Source organism: Lemur catta, chromosome 1, assembly GCF_020740605.2.
Source record: "Lemur catta isolate mLemCat1 chromosome 1, mLemCat1.pri, whole genome shotgun sequence".
In the NCBI taxonomy this organism is placed as follows: Eukaryota; Metazoa; Chordata; class Mammalia; order Primates; family Lemuridae; genus Lemur; species Lemur catta.
In genome coordinates, this window is record NC_059128.1 from 220720408 (window position 1) to 220738252 (window position 17845).

A 17845-nucleotide genomic window follows, 5' to 3' on the forward strand; every position below is an offset into this window, starting at 1 on the left:
AAAGGAAGTGACATACAAAAATGGCTTAATTGGGTACAGCTTGGCATTTGCCTTATATGTACATGGTCTCATGAGTTGGCAGCCTGTGATTGGCTGAGACTCAGCTCCTTGTTACAAGAATGTACTCTTAATTAGGTTGCAGTTTGTTTACACACTAAGTTAGATTGCAGTTTGCTACTTAGGGAGGCAATGTTAGGCCAAATTTAATTTAACACGGTTTTGCTTTACTTTAACTATTTTTAACAGTGTCTAATACGATAGTATAGTTTTATGGCTTTATTATCCTTTTGGTACTGTTGCTATAGAAATATGTATATACTGAAAAATAATTTTGTGTAATTAAGAAGGGCATATATGCTCTTTTGAATGCTTGCCTGTAAAACTTTGAGGCAGGCAATTAAGAACTTAGTAGAAATAAATTATTTAAAAATAGCCTTTTGTTTGTACCTGGTTTAGCAACAAAGCTACTAAGGACTAGAAAATGCCGAATTAATCAGAAAGGCTGTACTGTTTGTAAAGGCTGTACTGTTTGTAATCCCTTGATAAAATTATATAAATACGACCTTGAATTAATGTGCTTGGTTATTTTCTAGAGATATTTAATTTCTTTCATTGTTCTGTGATTACCTTTATGGCTTTTATTGATGTGCAAGATATTTATTGAGCCCTAAAAGTGTGTTAGGGTTGTGTTACATAAAATGCTTTATCTATTTTTGAAAAAAAATTATATTTAGCCTATTCTTTGTTTCTGATGATTTAGCTTTCATTTTTCATTACCTTCATTTCATATACCTGCGGAAAATATCCCAGTTACATGAAGAAAATGATCTGTGTCCAATATCAATGCAATACTAACATAGAATGTTAATTTTCTGTATTAGTCTCTGCTAAAAGATTGATTACAGCATGATGTTTAAAAAATATTGATGGATCATTTTAGCATTATTAAATACATTTGCCTTGACATTTTAAAATATTTATTATTTTTGTGTTTTCAAAAACTGAATCCTTACTATATTTAGATTTTTCTGCTGAGGGAAATGTTATTGTAGGAGTTTATGAAGAAATAGTACTATTTGAATAATGGAGAGTATCAACATATGATTTTAATGAAACACATTTGTGCTTTCTTTCCTATTTTAGGATGCTTAAGATAAATTCAAGGTTATTGTCCTGTTTTCGAAGAAATCTTAATCCTTAGCTAGAAGTTAAGTTTGAAAAAGTCTGATTTTTGTCTGAGTCATTTCTTATCCTTGTGATATTATTTAGTGTTGATGGGTCATTGCATTTGGACTAAGAGTTGCTACCAATTTTATTTAGCACAACAATATCTACCATGGAAATAATTTTTTATATTTAGATATAACTAATTTACCTGACTTTGAGACTTTGTTTAATCCTGATTCTTTTGGAGAATAACCTGTATTTTTGTACTTTTGTAGGATAGAGGGAGGAATCAGCAGCTTGGACATTCAGCCAGGTGATCTGGCGGGATGGGCATTTGCCAGACATATTTTACAGAGGTAATTCAACGTTGTTTTACTCAGTCTTTATTTTTTACCCATGTGCTTGCACATGAACACGTGTACTCACAACTGTATAAATGTAGTACTCTACATTTACTGGACAATCTGTTTTCCTTTTATACCTACTTAAATATAGCATGAGTATTATGTATAGCATATCATTGTATGTAGATATGAACATCTATACATTGAAAAGAATTAACGTTCTTAATTTTATAGGGTAAAGTCCATTGTCTTCTCTCACTTAACTAGATTACTTACATATCTCTTTTTTAGGCTGCACTTCCCTTATGTTAAGAAGACAAATAATGAATCTCTCCTTTCTTGTTGACCTCCATTGGTGCATATATTAAACCTATACTTTTACCTTTCAAACATGAAAAAATTAATATTGAACAGTTTTCAAGGAATTTACATATCTGTTCGTGGCACATATCAATTATTAATGATCATAAAAATTCTAAAGTTTCTCTGAATTTTTTAATTTGTTTTGAGAACTTTTAAAACTTAAGTATTGAAAATATTAGCAATTGTAGTGGCCATATTTTAGGATTTCCTTCTTTTCCCTTATCTTCTGATAATTGTTCAGCATTTTTCACCCTTTTTACCTAGGTTTAATATAAAAGGTGTACACACTTAAGCAATAGATAATGTAGACATTTTCTATACATATACAAGCATTTAGATGTGTGCTTATATATTCTTTACACAAATGAGATCACACCATATATATTATTCAGCAACATGCTTGCTTTTTTTTTTTTTTTTTTTTTTTGAAGCAGAGTCTTGCTCTGTTGCCCGTGCTGGAGTGCCATGGCGTCAGCCTAACTCACAGCAACCTCAAACCCCTGGGTTCCAAGTGATCCTCCTGCCTCATCCTCCCAGGTAGCTGGGACTACAGGCATGTGCTACCACACCTGGCTAATTTTTTTCTATTTTTAGTACAGACAGGGTCTTGCTCTTGCTTACGCTGGTCTCAAACTCCTGAGCTCAAGCTATCCTCCCTCCTTGGCCTCCCAGAGTGCTGGGATTACAGGCGTGAACCGCCATGCCTGGCCACAAACTTTTTAATATTTGTCAGTTTTTTGTTGATTAGCTTTGCTTTGCTTTTATTATTGGTGAGTTCGAGCATTTTCCCATTATTATTGACGAAATGTATATTTTCAGTGATCTGATTGGTTGTGTGTTTTGCCCTTTTATGGGGCTCTTTGTATATTTGTATATTAAGGAAAGGACCCCCTTGTCATTTTTTGTGTGTGTTTTGTTTTTAATTGACAAATAATTTTATGTATCCATAGGGGTATAGTATCTTTTAATTGACAAATAATAATTGTATATATGGGGTACAAATGTGATGTTTTGATACATGTTTACACTGTAGAATGATCAAAACAGGCTAATTACCATATTTGTCACCTCAAATATTTACCATTTCTTTGTGAGGCCCCTGTTATTTGTTAGGCAAATTATTTTTGCTGATTTTTTTCCCGTACGAAAGTTTGAATTTATTATTGTTGAATATGGTGATTTTTCTCCTTCATTGCTAGGGTGATTGGGTGGGATATTATGTTTAAAAGGTCTTCACAGTTGATTGTAGGACTTAATTTTCCCTCCACATTATAACATCTTGGAATGACATGAATCTCTGACTTGTTGTTTGATATTTTTTCCCCTTAGTGACACAATCAAAAAATAATTCAACATAAATTGAGCTTTTAAACAGTTTAAGTCAGGAAAAAACAAAACTTCTGTAACTTTTTTTAAGTACTATAGTTCACTGAATCTAAAACTACCAATATTAAGATACTTACTTTCAACAATTCAGGGATTCATGTCATTCTGAGATTTTGCAATGCCAAAGGAGTCCTGTAATCAGTGGTCTTTGTCTCTGTTTTAAAGTCCATTTGTCTGATATTAATATAGCCACTTCTCTTTCCTGTTACTGTTTCCATAGTATATCCCTTTTCATCTTTTTTTTTTTGTCCTATCTGTCTCTGCCTTTTTATTGGGCTGTTTAAATCATTCATGTTTAGTTATACATAGGGTTGTATTTATATTTGCCATTTTCCTATTTTTTTATGTATATATCTCCTATGTTTTTGTTCCTGTGTCTCCTTTACTGCCTTTTTTGTTAAATATTTTTTAGTATGCTATTTTAATTACTTTGTTGGTTTTTTGCTGTATATTTTTAAAGATAATTTCTTTGTAGTTGCTGTTGGAATTATGGATTTTAACAGTTTGCTTAGTATCAGTAAAATATAGAAACTTTGCTCCATTTTCTCTTCTCTATTATGCCACTATTGTAATATACATCTATGTATGTTATAAACCCAGCAATAGTGTTATAATCACTGTTTTATATATTGTTAAGTCTTTTAAAGAAGTAAGAGAAAAAAAATGAGAAACATATTTATACTCTTTTAGATTAACCCACATGTTTACCATTTCCGATGCCCCTCATTTCTTTCTGTATATTTGAATCTGATGTCTTTTCCTTTCAGTTTGGTGGACTTCCTCTAGTGTTTTGTTTTTAAGGGAAGTCTGTTAGCAAAAAATTTCTCAGTCTTTGTTTACCTAGTAATATCTTTATTCCTTCATTTTCAGAGGATAGTTTTGCTGCCTTCTTGGTTGACAACTTTTATCTTTCAGCTCTTTGAGTATGTGATCTCACTGTCTTCTAGACTCTTATTATTTCTGATTGGAAGTTAGCCATTAATCTTATTGATGGTTCTCTGCACATGCTGAATCATTTTTCTCTTTCTACTTTCGAGATTTTTCTCCTTGTGTTTGCTTTCAACAGTTTGAATATGATATTTGTAGGTATGGATTACTTTGTGTTTATCGCTCTTGAAGTTCATTGTGCTTCTTAGATCTGTAGATTTATTGTCTTAAAAAATCAAATTTGGGAAGGTTTTGGCCAGTATTTTATTAAATATTTTTCTGCTCTTACTCTCCTCTCCTTCTGGTACTCCAGAAATGTTGGTAAACTGGATGTTTTTCCATATGTCTTTGATGCTATGTTCATTCTCTTTAATCTTTTTTCACTCTGTTCTTCAGATTGGATAATTTCTATTGATGTGTCTTTAAGGTCAATGATTTTCTTCTGCCACCTTGAATCTACCGTTGAGCCCTTCTGATACATTTTTTGTTACTGTGCCATTTAAGCTTCAGAATTTCCATTTGGTTCTTTTCTATGATTTGTCTGTATTGAGAATCTCTTATTGATTGTTTTCATAATTAAAAAAATTTAAATGCATGTTCTTTTTAATATATTTAACATATCTATTTTATTTTGAATAAAAGTTTATCTGGAAAAGTAAACATGCCTGAATATCCGGGAAAATTCTGCAGTGGAAGGGTACTGAGATGTAAATAGCTCTATCAGAAATTGAACTTTAAAAAATATGGAAACAATGTTGAAATGTTTTAAAAAAATGAACGTTATGCTTTCTGAAGTTCAGAAATTATTATTGGGTTTGCAGGAGGTGGGAAAGACTATTCTTTTTGCCTTTGCACCGTTGTAAACTGTTGTAAAATCAGAATCTTTCATATATCATCTCGTCTCCAAGCTTCCTGTGAAAGAATGTATGCAAACTAATTTTGATAGATAGGAATCTAATATTTTTAAGGACCTCCAGGGTAGGAAATGACATAAAATCTGTTATGGAAGTAAAACAAATATATAGTGTTTTTTCCCTGTATAGGTAATGTTTTGTTTGTTATAAACAACGTGTGTTGTTTGTAGTTAGTCTGTTAACTATGCTCAGAAATACTACCAGGGAGGTTTCTTCTTGTGCACAGCCTATGCTCTTTGTTGTCGTTTTGGATATATTGCACAGTCTCCTGATCCTTTCCATCTTTTTGTCAGCTTTTCTGTCATTGGTGACCTTGCTGATTATGTTTTCTGTATCCAGGTATTTAACAGTTGTAATCCTTTTTATTGCAAATAACTATGCATTCTATATGCTGTAGGTTCTGTTTGTAAGGCCTGCCATTGTGTTGCTTCTCTCTTCATTTCATAGACTTTACGAGGCAGGTATGAACGTGTTTTTAAGTGGTTTCTTAATTTTTGTTTTTTCTTTTCTCACCTTTTAGGTCTGTACCCTTGTACGTTTCCTTTAATATCCCATGTCTCTGAAGCTGTAGACTCCAGATCTAGGCAAATTATTCTTTATAAGGCTAAGGCTATTTCTCATTCACTACCTTCCACTATTGTATGTTCCCAATTTCAGACTTAAAAACAAGTCTGTGTGTTGTTCATTCAGTCATAGCTTACAATATTTACAAAGAGTGATCATTTCAGTTTTCATACCAATTTGCAAATATTGTATTTATATTTTTTCCCTTAATAAGTAATGTGTTTTGTTTGTTGTGTGTGTGTATATGTTTTATTGTAGGAATTGGCTGGTGTAAGTGATTAAGGTGGTATGGAAGGTTTCTGAAGCCTGTGAAAGGTAGAAACTCAACCATGATTTCTTTTTCAACTCTACAGCATTCCCTTCCTTGAAGTCTTCATTTTTACCTTAGTCTCAGGTAATTTTAATACTTATTTTTTTCATAATCTTGAATAAGTAAATTTTAAAAACCATTTTTATTGGCTGCTAGAATTTTATGCTGAGTTTATATAACAATTTCTTTATGTTTTGGTATTTATATCTGGAAGAAACTTTTTTTTAACATTTATTTATTTATTTTCTTGAGAAAACAGTTCTAAGAGAAAATTGATGAATAATGATATCATTTTATATTCTAAGTTTAGTTTAACACAGAAAAATTTGTAGCTTATGTAATTTTAAGTGAAATTTAAGTGAGTGGTTGTTTTGTTGTTTAACTGTTTTTCTCAACAGGGAGAAATTTTTCACCCCCATCCTCAACGCATACCCCATTAAATTTTCCAGAATTTTCAAGGAAACCCTGTTTTCATACTTGGGAAAATTAGGCCTATTAATCAAATTTAATGGTGTGTGCCATATAATTTTAAAATATGAAAAAACAGATCAGTTACTGTACACTTATACATATTGTATGTTTGCCTGCATTAATATATGGAAGCCATCTTAGATCAGCAATCATTTATATTTGATATATTAGTATATAGAGTTCGCTACTGTGACAGAGGCTTATAAAGGTAGAAGTATATTTATATTTATTTGAAAAGTACATGTAAACTATCTTGAGATTATATGGAAGCTCCAGAATTATTATGACCCAGGGCTCCTTTGACTTGCTCTGTTATCTATCCTTAATATGTGGCTTGTATGTTATGGTTACCATTGTGAAAGGCATTCTCTTTTCCTTGAAGGGAAGTTGTATATGTCACTTTCACTAATATCCTGTTGGCTATAACTTTGTCACATGGCCATAACAGCTGCAAGGGTGGCTGGAATATGAGTCTTATGTAGGCAGCTATGTGTTTCACTTAATTTTTATTATTGAGTAAGGAGAGAACAGATTCTGGGGAGTTAGCCAGCTGTCTGTCACATTTGAGTTTGAGTCAGATTTACTTTCCATTTGGAAAAATAAAGTGGTATTGATTTAAATAGTTAATACTTTTTCTGTTCTAGAATAAGTCTTGGTTACTGTATGGTACATACTAAAAATAGCCATTAGGGCTGGGTGTGGTGGCTCATGCCTGTAATCTCAGCACTTTAGGAGGCCAAGGTGGGAGAATGGCTTGAGGCCAGGAGTTTGAGACTAGCCTGAGCAATATAGCGAGACCCGCATCTTTACAAAAAATAGAAAAACTAGCTAGATGTGGTGGTGGTGTGCTCCGGTAGTCCCAGATACTCAGGAGGCTGAGGTGGGAAGATCCCTTGAGCCTAGGAGTTTGAGGTTGCAGTGAGCTATGACAACTCCATTGCATGCTAGCCCAGGCAACAGAGCAAGACCCTGTTTCAAAAAAAAAATCAAAACAATTAGATGTTTAACTTTATTCATAGTATACAGGAAAGTTTATTTTAAGAAATATTTTTTTATATTTCTTTTATTATATAAGACTATAGATAATTCATAGTTTAATAGAATCAGTATTTTGAATACTAATGTTTGAATTGTTGATATTGGCATAAAATGTAATGGATACAATAACTAGATCCAACAGAGTATAAGATTCTGTTTTGCTTGGACCTTTTTTATTTTTTTCCCTTTTCCCTTTCCCTCTTCCTTTTTAACATAAACTATAGCTATTTCTTAATAGTTTGAGTTGCCATAAATTTGATGTTTGAATATTTCTAAATACCACTATTTTCTTGACGCTACGTTGTTTTGGAAGACTTTGGTGATGCAAAATATGCTTAGATTCTGCTTTATTTAAGGGGTCTTCACTGTTATATAGAAATGCCTGTTAACTTTGGCTTAAATATTTACAAATTATCTTTCTGTAGTTAAAAAATGGTCATAATTTTTTTAGTTGTCATATTGTATAAAATGACCTTAGCCTGTAAATTCTCTGATTAATAATTGTGTTAGCACCTATAGATATTAGATACCTGTTTAAATATCTTTTATTGCTACATTGGTCAGAAAGACCATTTTGTCCAGTTGCCATTATTACAAATGATGTTCCTATTAGGATGTTTTGAAATGGTAGCACTTTAAAAATCAACATGGCTTACAAAATATGCTTTTTAGATGGAAAATGGTAGTTATCAAAAAACAAAGTCTATTTCTTGTCTAGGGACATTCTACATTCGGAGACCTTCAGATACGCCTCTGTATGAGAGATGAAGCAGTTTCTGCTTCGATCAAAACTATACTTCTGAGGGATGATAGAGAACAGAACATTTCTTAGGAATAATAAATGGAAATTTGTTAAATATTCTTATACTGATCATGGGTTTCCTCATATCACCTAATGTATCATATAATACAGATTTTGAGGCTGGTTGATATTTGTATTTCTAATGCTGATATTTTTAAAGTGTAATTTCTCACCGACTCATATATAAGTTAGAAATATTAATATACAAATTAATGTAGCTGGCATCTTCCAAATAACAATTGTTTAGTTTTTTTTTTTCCTTCCAGAGCCAGGGGTGTGGTATTGTTGAATTTGTGAGAATATTTTAAGTTGGAAATTACTCTTTTTATAGAAAAGACAGTGATATTTAGGTTCTTAAGCTTGCTCGCTGTAATCTGCTTTGACTCATTTGGTTGCTCAATAAAGGCTTATGGAACATAATATTACTGCCAAACTCAATAAAACAGAAAATCAGAATCTTTAAATGAGATATATTAATTTTTTTCATGCTTGAATGCAGACTAATTAAAGTTGATAAGTGGCACATGGATGTTCATGTACATTCTGAAGGGGGGCTAGGTGTTTTCAAGAATTTTAGAGAATTATGGCACAGGTCTTCAAATCTGTTTTCACTTTAAAACTTACAGCCCTCTTTTTTTGATCAAGTACATTATCAGCACTGACTGTTCTTACATTAGGTCTTAACAAAGGAAGGTATTAATAGTTTAAGAGGATATATGTAAACCCATGAAAAAAAGAATAATTGGGGTATGACTAATAGATGAAAGTTGGAAAATAGAAAATATAGAAAGTTTCCAGTTGTCCCGAAGGAAAAGGGAGTCTGTGTCAGACAGTTCTTCCGTGATAGCCATGAGATGGGATAGTCTGCTAAAGAGAGTTTGATTGCTTTACTGAGCCAAGCAATGGTGATACAGGGACCTCAGAGCAGGTGGTGAGAAGAGAGTAAGTTCAACTGATTTTTTTAGTGTGTTCAGGGCCTTTTCAAGTTGGGAAGTAGTATGATAAGCTAAAAAGTGCATTGAGTCAGGTAAGGCTGGTTTGAAATCCCAGTTTACTTCCTGGCTATGTAACAACCTAAGCCCTAGGTTCTTTGTATGTTAAATGGCAATATACTATTACTTGTCTTAATGGTTATTGTAAGTATTAAGTAAGGGAACACATATAATGGTGCCCAGCACAGTGTCTTCCATATAGTAGCTTCAACACACATAAATTGTCTTTCCTTTCTAGGTTATCATAATCTTTGAATTTTATAATACAGACATAAACCTATTAATTTGGAAAGATATTTTTCTCATTAGTTGTATAAAACTCCTGTAAAAAACCTCAGCAAGCATTTAAAGTGATTTGTATATTTGATTAAAAATGAATAGTAGTGCCCAACTTGTCCATATGTTACGCTTCTATTAACTTTGTCCTCTGAAAACAAACTGAAGCAGTCCCCCAAGTTTTGGAAATAATTGTCGAAAATGTTTGTATTAAAAGCCCACGTACTTAATTCCTTATTAAAAGCCCTGACTCAAAGCTTATTTACTCTATTTCAACTTACAAATCTCTAAAGCTTAGTTTCTAATTATGTGCATGTAGTTGGTTGGAAACCTTAAATTAGAAGGTGACAGGAAGAGTAGTTAGCTGTTTGTTCTGGGTTATAAGAGAAAACTGATGGCTGATAATTTATGTTTTCTTTAAGTTCAGCCTTGCCACTGGGCTTAAATGACTAGAGGTTACCTAAGCTACAGTTAGGATTATATCTACACACTGAACCAAACATTTGTCAATAGGAAAGGAAAGGATGGTGGGTATTGAATGGAGCAGGAAGCTATGTTGTAGCCACCTAAATACTCCTGTAGCTTCTCTTGAAGAAGAATGGTGATGAGGGAAGAATAAATCTTGGAAGCAGGGCAAGAATACAGAGTTTGACATAATCTGCTTTAGAGAGATATAGGAGAAGTTGGCCCAAGCTGGTCTCCTTCCTTTCTCTTTCCTACTCTATTCCAGTTTTCAACATTCTCTGCTCTGGGTATCTCGAAGCGCGGAGGAAGGGTTGCCATCCCATCTTTAGCTGAATTAACTCTAGGACACCATTGTTTATCTTGTCTTGGTTCTTAATAGCTCTCCCATTTTGTACTCTGTTGAGTCAGCTGCCCAAGGTTCTTCCACTTAAATGGTCTTCACAGGGAGCTCAGAGTGGCTTATTACTCTACCTATTTTCTTTTCCTCCAGTTGGACAGCGGTTCCTGGGAACACAGATTAATTGTTTGGTTTTTTTTCCCCTTCCAGAGCAGTCTTTGATGTGAGTGATATGATTTAAAGGAAGCATCCTTCTTTCCTCCTCTCTCCTGTATAATATCCCTAACCCCTGAATTTCTATTAATTGTACATATATTTGGGTCAGGAAGCAGTTGGCTTTTTGAGGGGTTAGCAGGAAGAGACATTTACTCACATACTAGTGTGGATTGATTACATGAGTTGTCTTTCTTTACGCTTGGCTGATCCTTCCTGAAAATTTTGAAGTTAGAGAAGGGATATAGCATGTCTTGACTTTTGAGCACGGGGCTCTTTGTTGTATTTGGATTTTTGAATGTGTGGTGAAGCACATAAGAGCTTTGACAGAGACCACATAAGAGTTATAAGGGAGGAAGATGAAAATGATAATGTAGCATAGAAGGGAGGTGCAAGGGTAATTTAAAAATGTATTTTCCCTACTTTACCTTTTTCTTTTTTCATGTAGTTTTGGCCTATTCCCTTTTTCCATAGGCCTGATGAAATTTCCTTTTTTGTTTCATTTCCTGTCCATCTTACTCTGCCCAGAGACAAGTTGAGGTGTACAACATTAGCTGTGATTCATTTTATTTGTCTTTAAAACACATTTTAAAATAACACTAAGTCAGTCTTTTAAAATAAATAAGAAAAACAACATCTAGATTCAATCCTCTTACCCATACCCTGTCCCTATTGTAACATTAAAACAACAAAAAAGAAAAATATACTAGTACATAGTTAAAAAAAGGAATAAAATAAAAAGTTAAAATCAGTCTTCTTAGTATAGATCCTTTCTTATTTCACTTTCTAAATTCCACTAAGTTTCTTTACAGAAAAAAAAAATTCTCTTCAGAATAACTGTTTTTTTTTTTTTTTTTTGAGACAGAGTCTCTCTCTGTTGCCCAGGCTAGAGTGAGCGCCGTGGCGTCAGCCTAGCTCACAGCAACCTCAAACTCCTGTGCTTAAGGGATCCTCCTGCCTCAGCCTCCCAAGTAGCTGGGACTACAGGCATGCGCCACCATGCCCGGCTAATTTTTTTTCCGTATATATTTTTTTAGTTGTCCAGATAATTTATTTCTATTTTTAGCAGAGATGGGGTCTCACTCAGGCTGGTCTCGAACTCCTGACCTCGAGCGATCCACTCGCCTCGGCCTCCCAGAGTGCTAGGATTACAGGCGTGAGCCACTGCGCCCGGCCCAGAATAACTGTTGATTGGAGCTATTTATCTTTTTAAGGAATTATATGGGCCAGGCATGGTGGTAATCCTAGCACTCTGGGAGGCTGAGGCAGGAGGATCCCTTGAGCCCAGCAGTTTGAGGTTGCAATGAGCTATGATGATGCCACTGCACTGTAGCCAGGGTGACAGGACAAGACTCTGTCTTAAAAAAAGTATGGAAAGGATCTTAACTATTTACGTTGTTATCTTCTGCTTGATTTTTTCACTTGATATTTCTTGGAGAACCAGCATAGCTAACCCTGTTCCTTTTAATGGTTGCATATATTCCATTGGGTGGTTGAATCATAATTAATGTAACAAGTCTCCTAGCAGTGGATGCTTAAATTGTTTCCAGTCTTTGTCTTTTCCCATTGAAATGTTGCACCAAACATCCTTGTATATACTCCTTTGGTGGTGAACGTCTGTGAATAAACCCATAGGATTGTGTACTATGTATCCATAGCAGTGAAGTTGCTGGGTCAAGAGTACATGCAGTTTTCATTGTGGTAGATATTTCCAAGGCTTTGGAAGTATTAAAAGCTTATTCATTGATACTAGAATCTGTGTTGATATGTTACTATTTTCTGGTATTTCAGGGAAATTTCAGGGTATTTTGGAAACATAGTTTCTGGGCTAGCCAGTTTAACTTCAAATCTATGGCTTAATTTGGGGACTCGGGAATAAGTAACTATGTAAAATGGAAAAAAGATTTTTTTTTCCCTGTGCATATGGTATATTTTCAGGAAAATTTTTGAAGAGGTCAGGTTTGTCTTCCACTTGAAATATTTCCACTTTCTTTTTAATTTACTGCCTTTATATTGAGGTATACTGTCTTCCTGTTTTAAGTCCCTCACTCTGGCACTTCATACCTTTTTTCCAAAATATTTTATGTCCCCAAGGTGCTACTATTATACCTTGGGCTAGAATGCAGTGGCGTCATCATAGCTCACTGCAACCTCAAACTCCTGGGCTCAGGAGATGCTCCCACCTCAGCTTCCCAAAGTGCTACAGTTACAGGTGTGAGCCACCACACATGGCCTGTTTTTTGTTAATATATATAATGTACTGGCACAATACCACAGGAATATAGTTTTAAGTAGTATGCACATATTAGGCTATGCTAAACATTTTTAAAGTAATGGGGTACATGATCAAAAACACTGGAGTCAGGGACCACTGCTGTAGGGAAATGTAGACCTTGGGTTAGATCAGCAAGTCAGCTTCAACTTTGGCTGCTTTTTTAAAACAACAGACAAAACAGAGTCTGCCCTGGGTCATTTTTTCTAAGTTGGTCTTTCTTTTGGTAACTTCTTTTACATATCCTATATTCTCTAAAAGCTCCCAATTTTTTAAAAATAATATTGTATGTGGCAATAGCAGCTTCAGCAGCAAAAACTAATCATAATACAAGGATGGCTTTGTGTATATATGTCTCTATTAAGTCAGGGGCTTTCCACATTCCTTAAGAAAACTGTAAATAGTTTAAAAGAGAGTATAATTGATTTGTAAAGATTTCCATAGAAATGGCCAGAATAATCAAATGTTAACCTTAAAAGACTTAGGCATCATTTAGTTGTAGGATAGTTCATTCTTTAAGAAATGTGGTAAATGGGATATTTGAACAGAGTAATTATTTGGTGATACATTTAAAATCCTTGACCTTTAGATTTAAAGTTTGCTAACTAAAGATTTTGAACAGTAAAATCAGATACTTGCCTTAATAAATGAAAGAATATTTTGATTTCAGTAGTGTACTGGAGTTTATTTTACCATTTATTTGCTGAAAGCTATCATCAAGGCAGTGGTTGTTATATAATTAATTTGGGAAAGAGGTGACTAAATCGAAACATACTTAATGCTTTTACTAATTGTAGGTCCTTTATACTGAGTAGTAAGTATATATTTATTTCACACAATCAGATAATAAAACTTTTTAAAGAACAACTTTCTGCCAACACTTTGACCTTTTTTGAGATGAAGTTTCTTTGGATTTCATAATTACTGTTACATCACTTCCTATAGTAACCAAGTGGAATATGAATTTACAGCAACCCATTAGAAGGACAGATTTAAAATACTGCCTAAAAAAATTTGCCTGTCTTTCCTGTAATAATGGACAAAATAAGATAATGTAATTATTTAATAGTGTCTAGTTCTTAATTTCTTATCACAATCTATTACATTTATTTAATCATGTCTGACTAAGACTATATTAGTAATGCGAACAATACTTTTAACCAATTTAAAAACATTTGTAAAAAGCAATAAAAATTTATTATAGAAAGTTTTGAAATTAGAGAAAAAGCAAGTTTTAAAAGCCTGGTAATTTTACCACCAATGATCATGTCAGTGTTGTTAGCATTTTAGATAAACCTGTGTACATTCATATACGCATATATATGCACATATTTCCCTTAGTATATTAGGATATTTTCCCAAATCTTCAAGTATTTTCAAGAACACTTTTTTTTATGACTGCATGGATTTTTTTCACTTTCAACAGACTTTAACTTTTTATTGAAGTATAACTGAAAAAAAGTACACATGTCATAAGCATACATCTTGAAATTTTACAAAGTGAGCACACCTGTATAACCAGCATTCCTTTCAAGAAAAAACATCACCAGGTCTCCAGAAGTTCCCCTTTCCTGCCTCTTATTAGCAGCACCCCTCCACACCCAAAGGGCAGCCACTATTTTAATTTTATTTTTTTAATTTATTGAGGTATAATTTACATAAATAAAATTAGCCCACTTCAAGTATACAATTCAATGATTTTTAGTAAATTTACCTAGTTTTGCAGCCACCACCATAGTCCAGTTTAAAAAAAGTAACTTTGAACATATTTAACTGATTTTCCTTTAACCAGTTTTTTGTTATTATATTCACTGCTGTAGTGATTTTCTGTGTATATCTTTGTATATATTTCTGATCTCATCAGGATAATTCCTAAATGTAGGAAAGAACGTGCATTTTTATGGCTTTTGATACATACTACCAAATTGCCTTTGAAAATAGTTGATCTAATTTATGCTCCCATTATCAGTAGGTGGGTGTCTTTTTTTTTTTTTAAACCACTGCAACATTGTATATATTTTTTAAAAGAGTTGTTACTAGTTTGGTGGATGAAATATGGTTCTGCTGTTTTAATTAATGGTCATATCTTTAGTTACTAGTGTGACTATATTTTGTATGTTTATTTCTAAGTTTTCTTTAATGATTTGCCTGATAATATTCTCTGTGAACTCCTTGAATTCATCTCTTTTTATTTTTAAGACATTTTAATATATTAAAGGATATGGATCCTTTGGCTTCTGTCAAAAATACTTTTCCCTAGTTTATTTTATGTCAGTCTCATTTTTCAATAATGAAATAGATCTAGGATTTTGTGTCTTAATATCAAATGAAAATTTATGTTTTTATTCTACCAGCTTTTGGAAACCTATCTTGGTAATTTTAAAATTGGAGGCAATTCTGAATTATATGAATAAAACTTTTCTATTTGAATCTTCAAATTCACAATTTGAAATTTTAAAAAAGTCATGTAGGCATATAAAACTAATTTATTATGTTTTGTTGCCAAACTTGGTCTTTCTAGGCAGTTATACTTAAGCATGAACATTGACGACAAACTGGAAGGATTGTTTCTTAAATGTGGCGGCATAGACGAAATGCAGTCTTCCAGGGCAATGGTTGTAATGGGTGGAGTGTCTGGCCAGTCTACTGTGTCTGGAGAGCTGCAGGAGTCAGTACTTCAAGATCGAAGTCTGCCTCACCAGGAGATCCTTGCTGCAGATGAAGTGTTACAAGAAAGTGAAATGAGACAACAGGATATGATATCACATGATGAACTCATGGTCCATGAGGAGACAGTGAAAAATGATGAAGAGCAGATGGAAACACATGAAAGACTTCCTCAAGGACTACAGTATGCACTTAATGTCCCTGTAAGTAATTCCTTTATAAGATATTACACTTGTAGTTAGAAACATAATTAGTTTTGTTTTAAATAATACTGCAAGTCATTCAAGAAGTTTCATAAAATGTTTAAAGGCTAAATAGTGTTCTTGAACAGATATACTAAAATATTGACAAATCATATTTGAAAGGAAAAATTAAGTTTTTGTATTACATTATTTTAGAAACTTTATTTTTTCCAGAATAACATTTGTATATCTAGCAGGATTACTTGTGTATTAAATTTTAAGTGCTTAATTTTTAAAGATATTTTATTTAACTTCTGGGTTTCTTTTTAAAGAGTAGAAAGTTTGAAGCTTAAACATAACTACAAGATCACATGCTCAAGGGTTTTCCCTACATTCTGTAACTCCTGGGAATTCCTGCCTTCTTTCTTTCTTTCTTTATTTTTGCTAATATAACCCTATTCTCATTCTCCACTTGCTTTTTCTATTTAGTTTTTTAAAGTATATCAGCCTTTCACTCTTTCCTATCTACCTTAGACATCACTTAAGATTTTATTTTTTTGGTAGGCATCCATATCTTTCTTGCCATCTTCTATCTTTATTTTTACCCAAAGACCAGTTTGTAATTCTTATCTCTTCTTTCTGTAATATTAAAGCTGTGTACCTTTCAGTTCATCGAAAATGCTGTACTTTTTCTTTTGCTTCAGGACCTTCATATATCCTGCTTGGAATATTCCCCTTAGCCATACCCCATCCCTGTTTTTTTAATGTAGATTGTGCTTTATCAGCAGCATCCTGCTACTTCTGTTGACTCCTGGTTGAGTCCCCGTGATAGGAACTTGTGATTACTTCTTCAGTAGACACTGAAGAAGTCTCCCTGATAGATCGTAGACTCTGTGAGGGCAGGAGTTTTGTCTTACTTTCCTCTATATCCCAGATGTTGGCACATGGTGTGAATGGATGGATAACTATTTATAGTTGTGTTCTAATGTGTGTACTCACCAACTTTTGCCTAGCCTGTTGCAATACCCTTTTCTTCTTTAGCCTGTTGATGTGATGGATTATATTAGTTGATTTTTGAATGTTAAACCAGCCTTGTATACTTGGAATAAATCCTGCTTGGTCATGGTGTGTAATTCTTTTTATATATTGTTGAAATCAGTTTGGTAATATTTTGAGGATTTTTACATCCATGTTCATTGGTCTGTAGTTTTCTTTCCTTATAATGTCTTTGTCTGGTTTTGGTGTTAGGGTAATACCTGTTCATAGAATGAATTAGGAAGTATTCCCTCTGCTTCTGTTTTCTGGAAGGGATTGTAGAGAATTGGTATGATTTCTTCCTTAAATGTTTGGTAGAACTCACCAGTGAACCCCTCTGGGTCTAGTGCTTTCTGTTTCAGAAGGTTATTAATTATTGATTCAGTTTCTTTTATGGATATAGGTCTATTTTGATTGTCTAGTTCTTCTTGTGTGAATTTTGGCAGATTGTATCTTTCAAGGAAGTGTTCTATTTCATCAAAGTTATTAAATTTGTGGGCACAAAGTTGATCACAGTGTCCTTTTATTATCCTGGGGTCTATATTGGTGTCCTCTCTTTCATTTCTATTATTATTTTTGTTTTCTGTCTTTTTTTCTTAAGCCTTTTCGTATTTTTTTCTTTTTTTTTTGAGACGGGGTCTCAACTGTGCTCAGGCTGGTGTCAAACCCCTGAGCTGCAGCTATCCTCCCACCTCGGCCTCCCAGGAAGCTAGGACTACAGACGTGAGCCACTGCACCCAGCCAAGATTATCCTTTTCATATTTTTTTACTGTCTTAACCATTTTTAAATATACAGCTGTGAACTATATTCGTATCAGTGTACAACAAATCTGTAGAATTTTTTCATCTTGCAGAACTGAAACTCTGTATCCATTGAACAACTCCCCATTTTCCCCTACTCCCCAGTAGAGATTTGTTTATTTTATTGATATTTTAAAGAAACAGCTTTTGGTTTTGTTAGATTTTTTTCTTTTGATTTCCTGTTTGATTTGCGTTGATTTCTGCTCTTAATTTTTGTTCTTTTCTTCTGCTTATTTTGGATTTAGTTTGCTCTTTTTCTAGTTTGCTAAAGTGGAAGCTTAGGTTATTGGTTTTAGAGTTTTTTGTTTCTAATATATGC

The 17845-nt window shown here is 33.4% G+C and overlaps 1 protein-coding gene across 5 annotated transcripts in view; it reads left to right on the forward strand.

Annotated features, from left to right (window-relative positions):
- ZNF148 (zinc finger protein 148) overlaps positions 1-17845 on the forward strand; it is a 127208-nt gene that overhangs the window by 37129 nt on the left and 72234 nt on the right. For 3 of the 5 annotated variants that reach the window (XR_006732685.1, XM_045540099.1, XM_045540101.1), the window contains exons 2-4: positions 1443-1523; positions 5924-6059; positions 15363-15711. Coding sequence is in view for 4 of the 5 variants with exons in the window: in XM_045540099.1 (XP_045396055.1) it covers positions 15379-15711 (333 nt within the window). In the remaining variant the exon portion in view is untranslated. The remainder of the gene's footprint in view (positions 1-1442; positions 1524-5923; positions 6060-15362; positions 15712-17845) is intronic. The other 2 variants (XM_045540100.1, XM_045540098.1) reach the window with 2 other exon arrangements.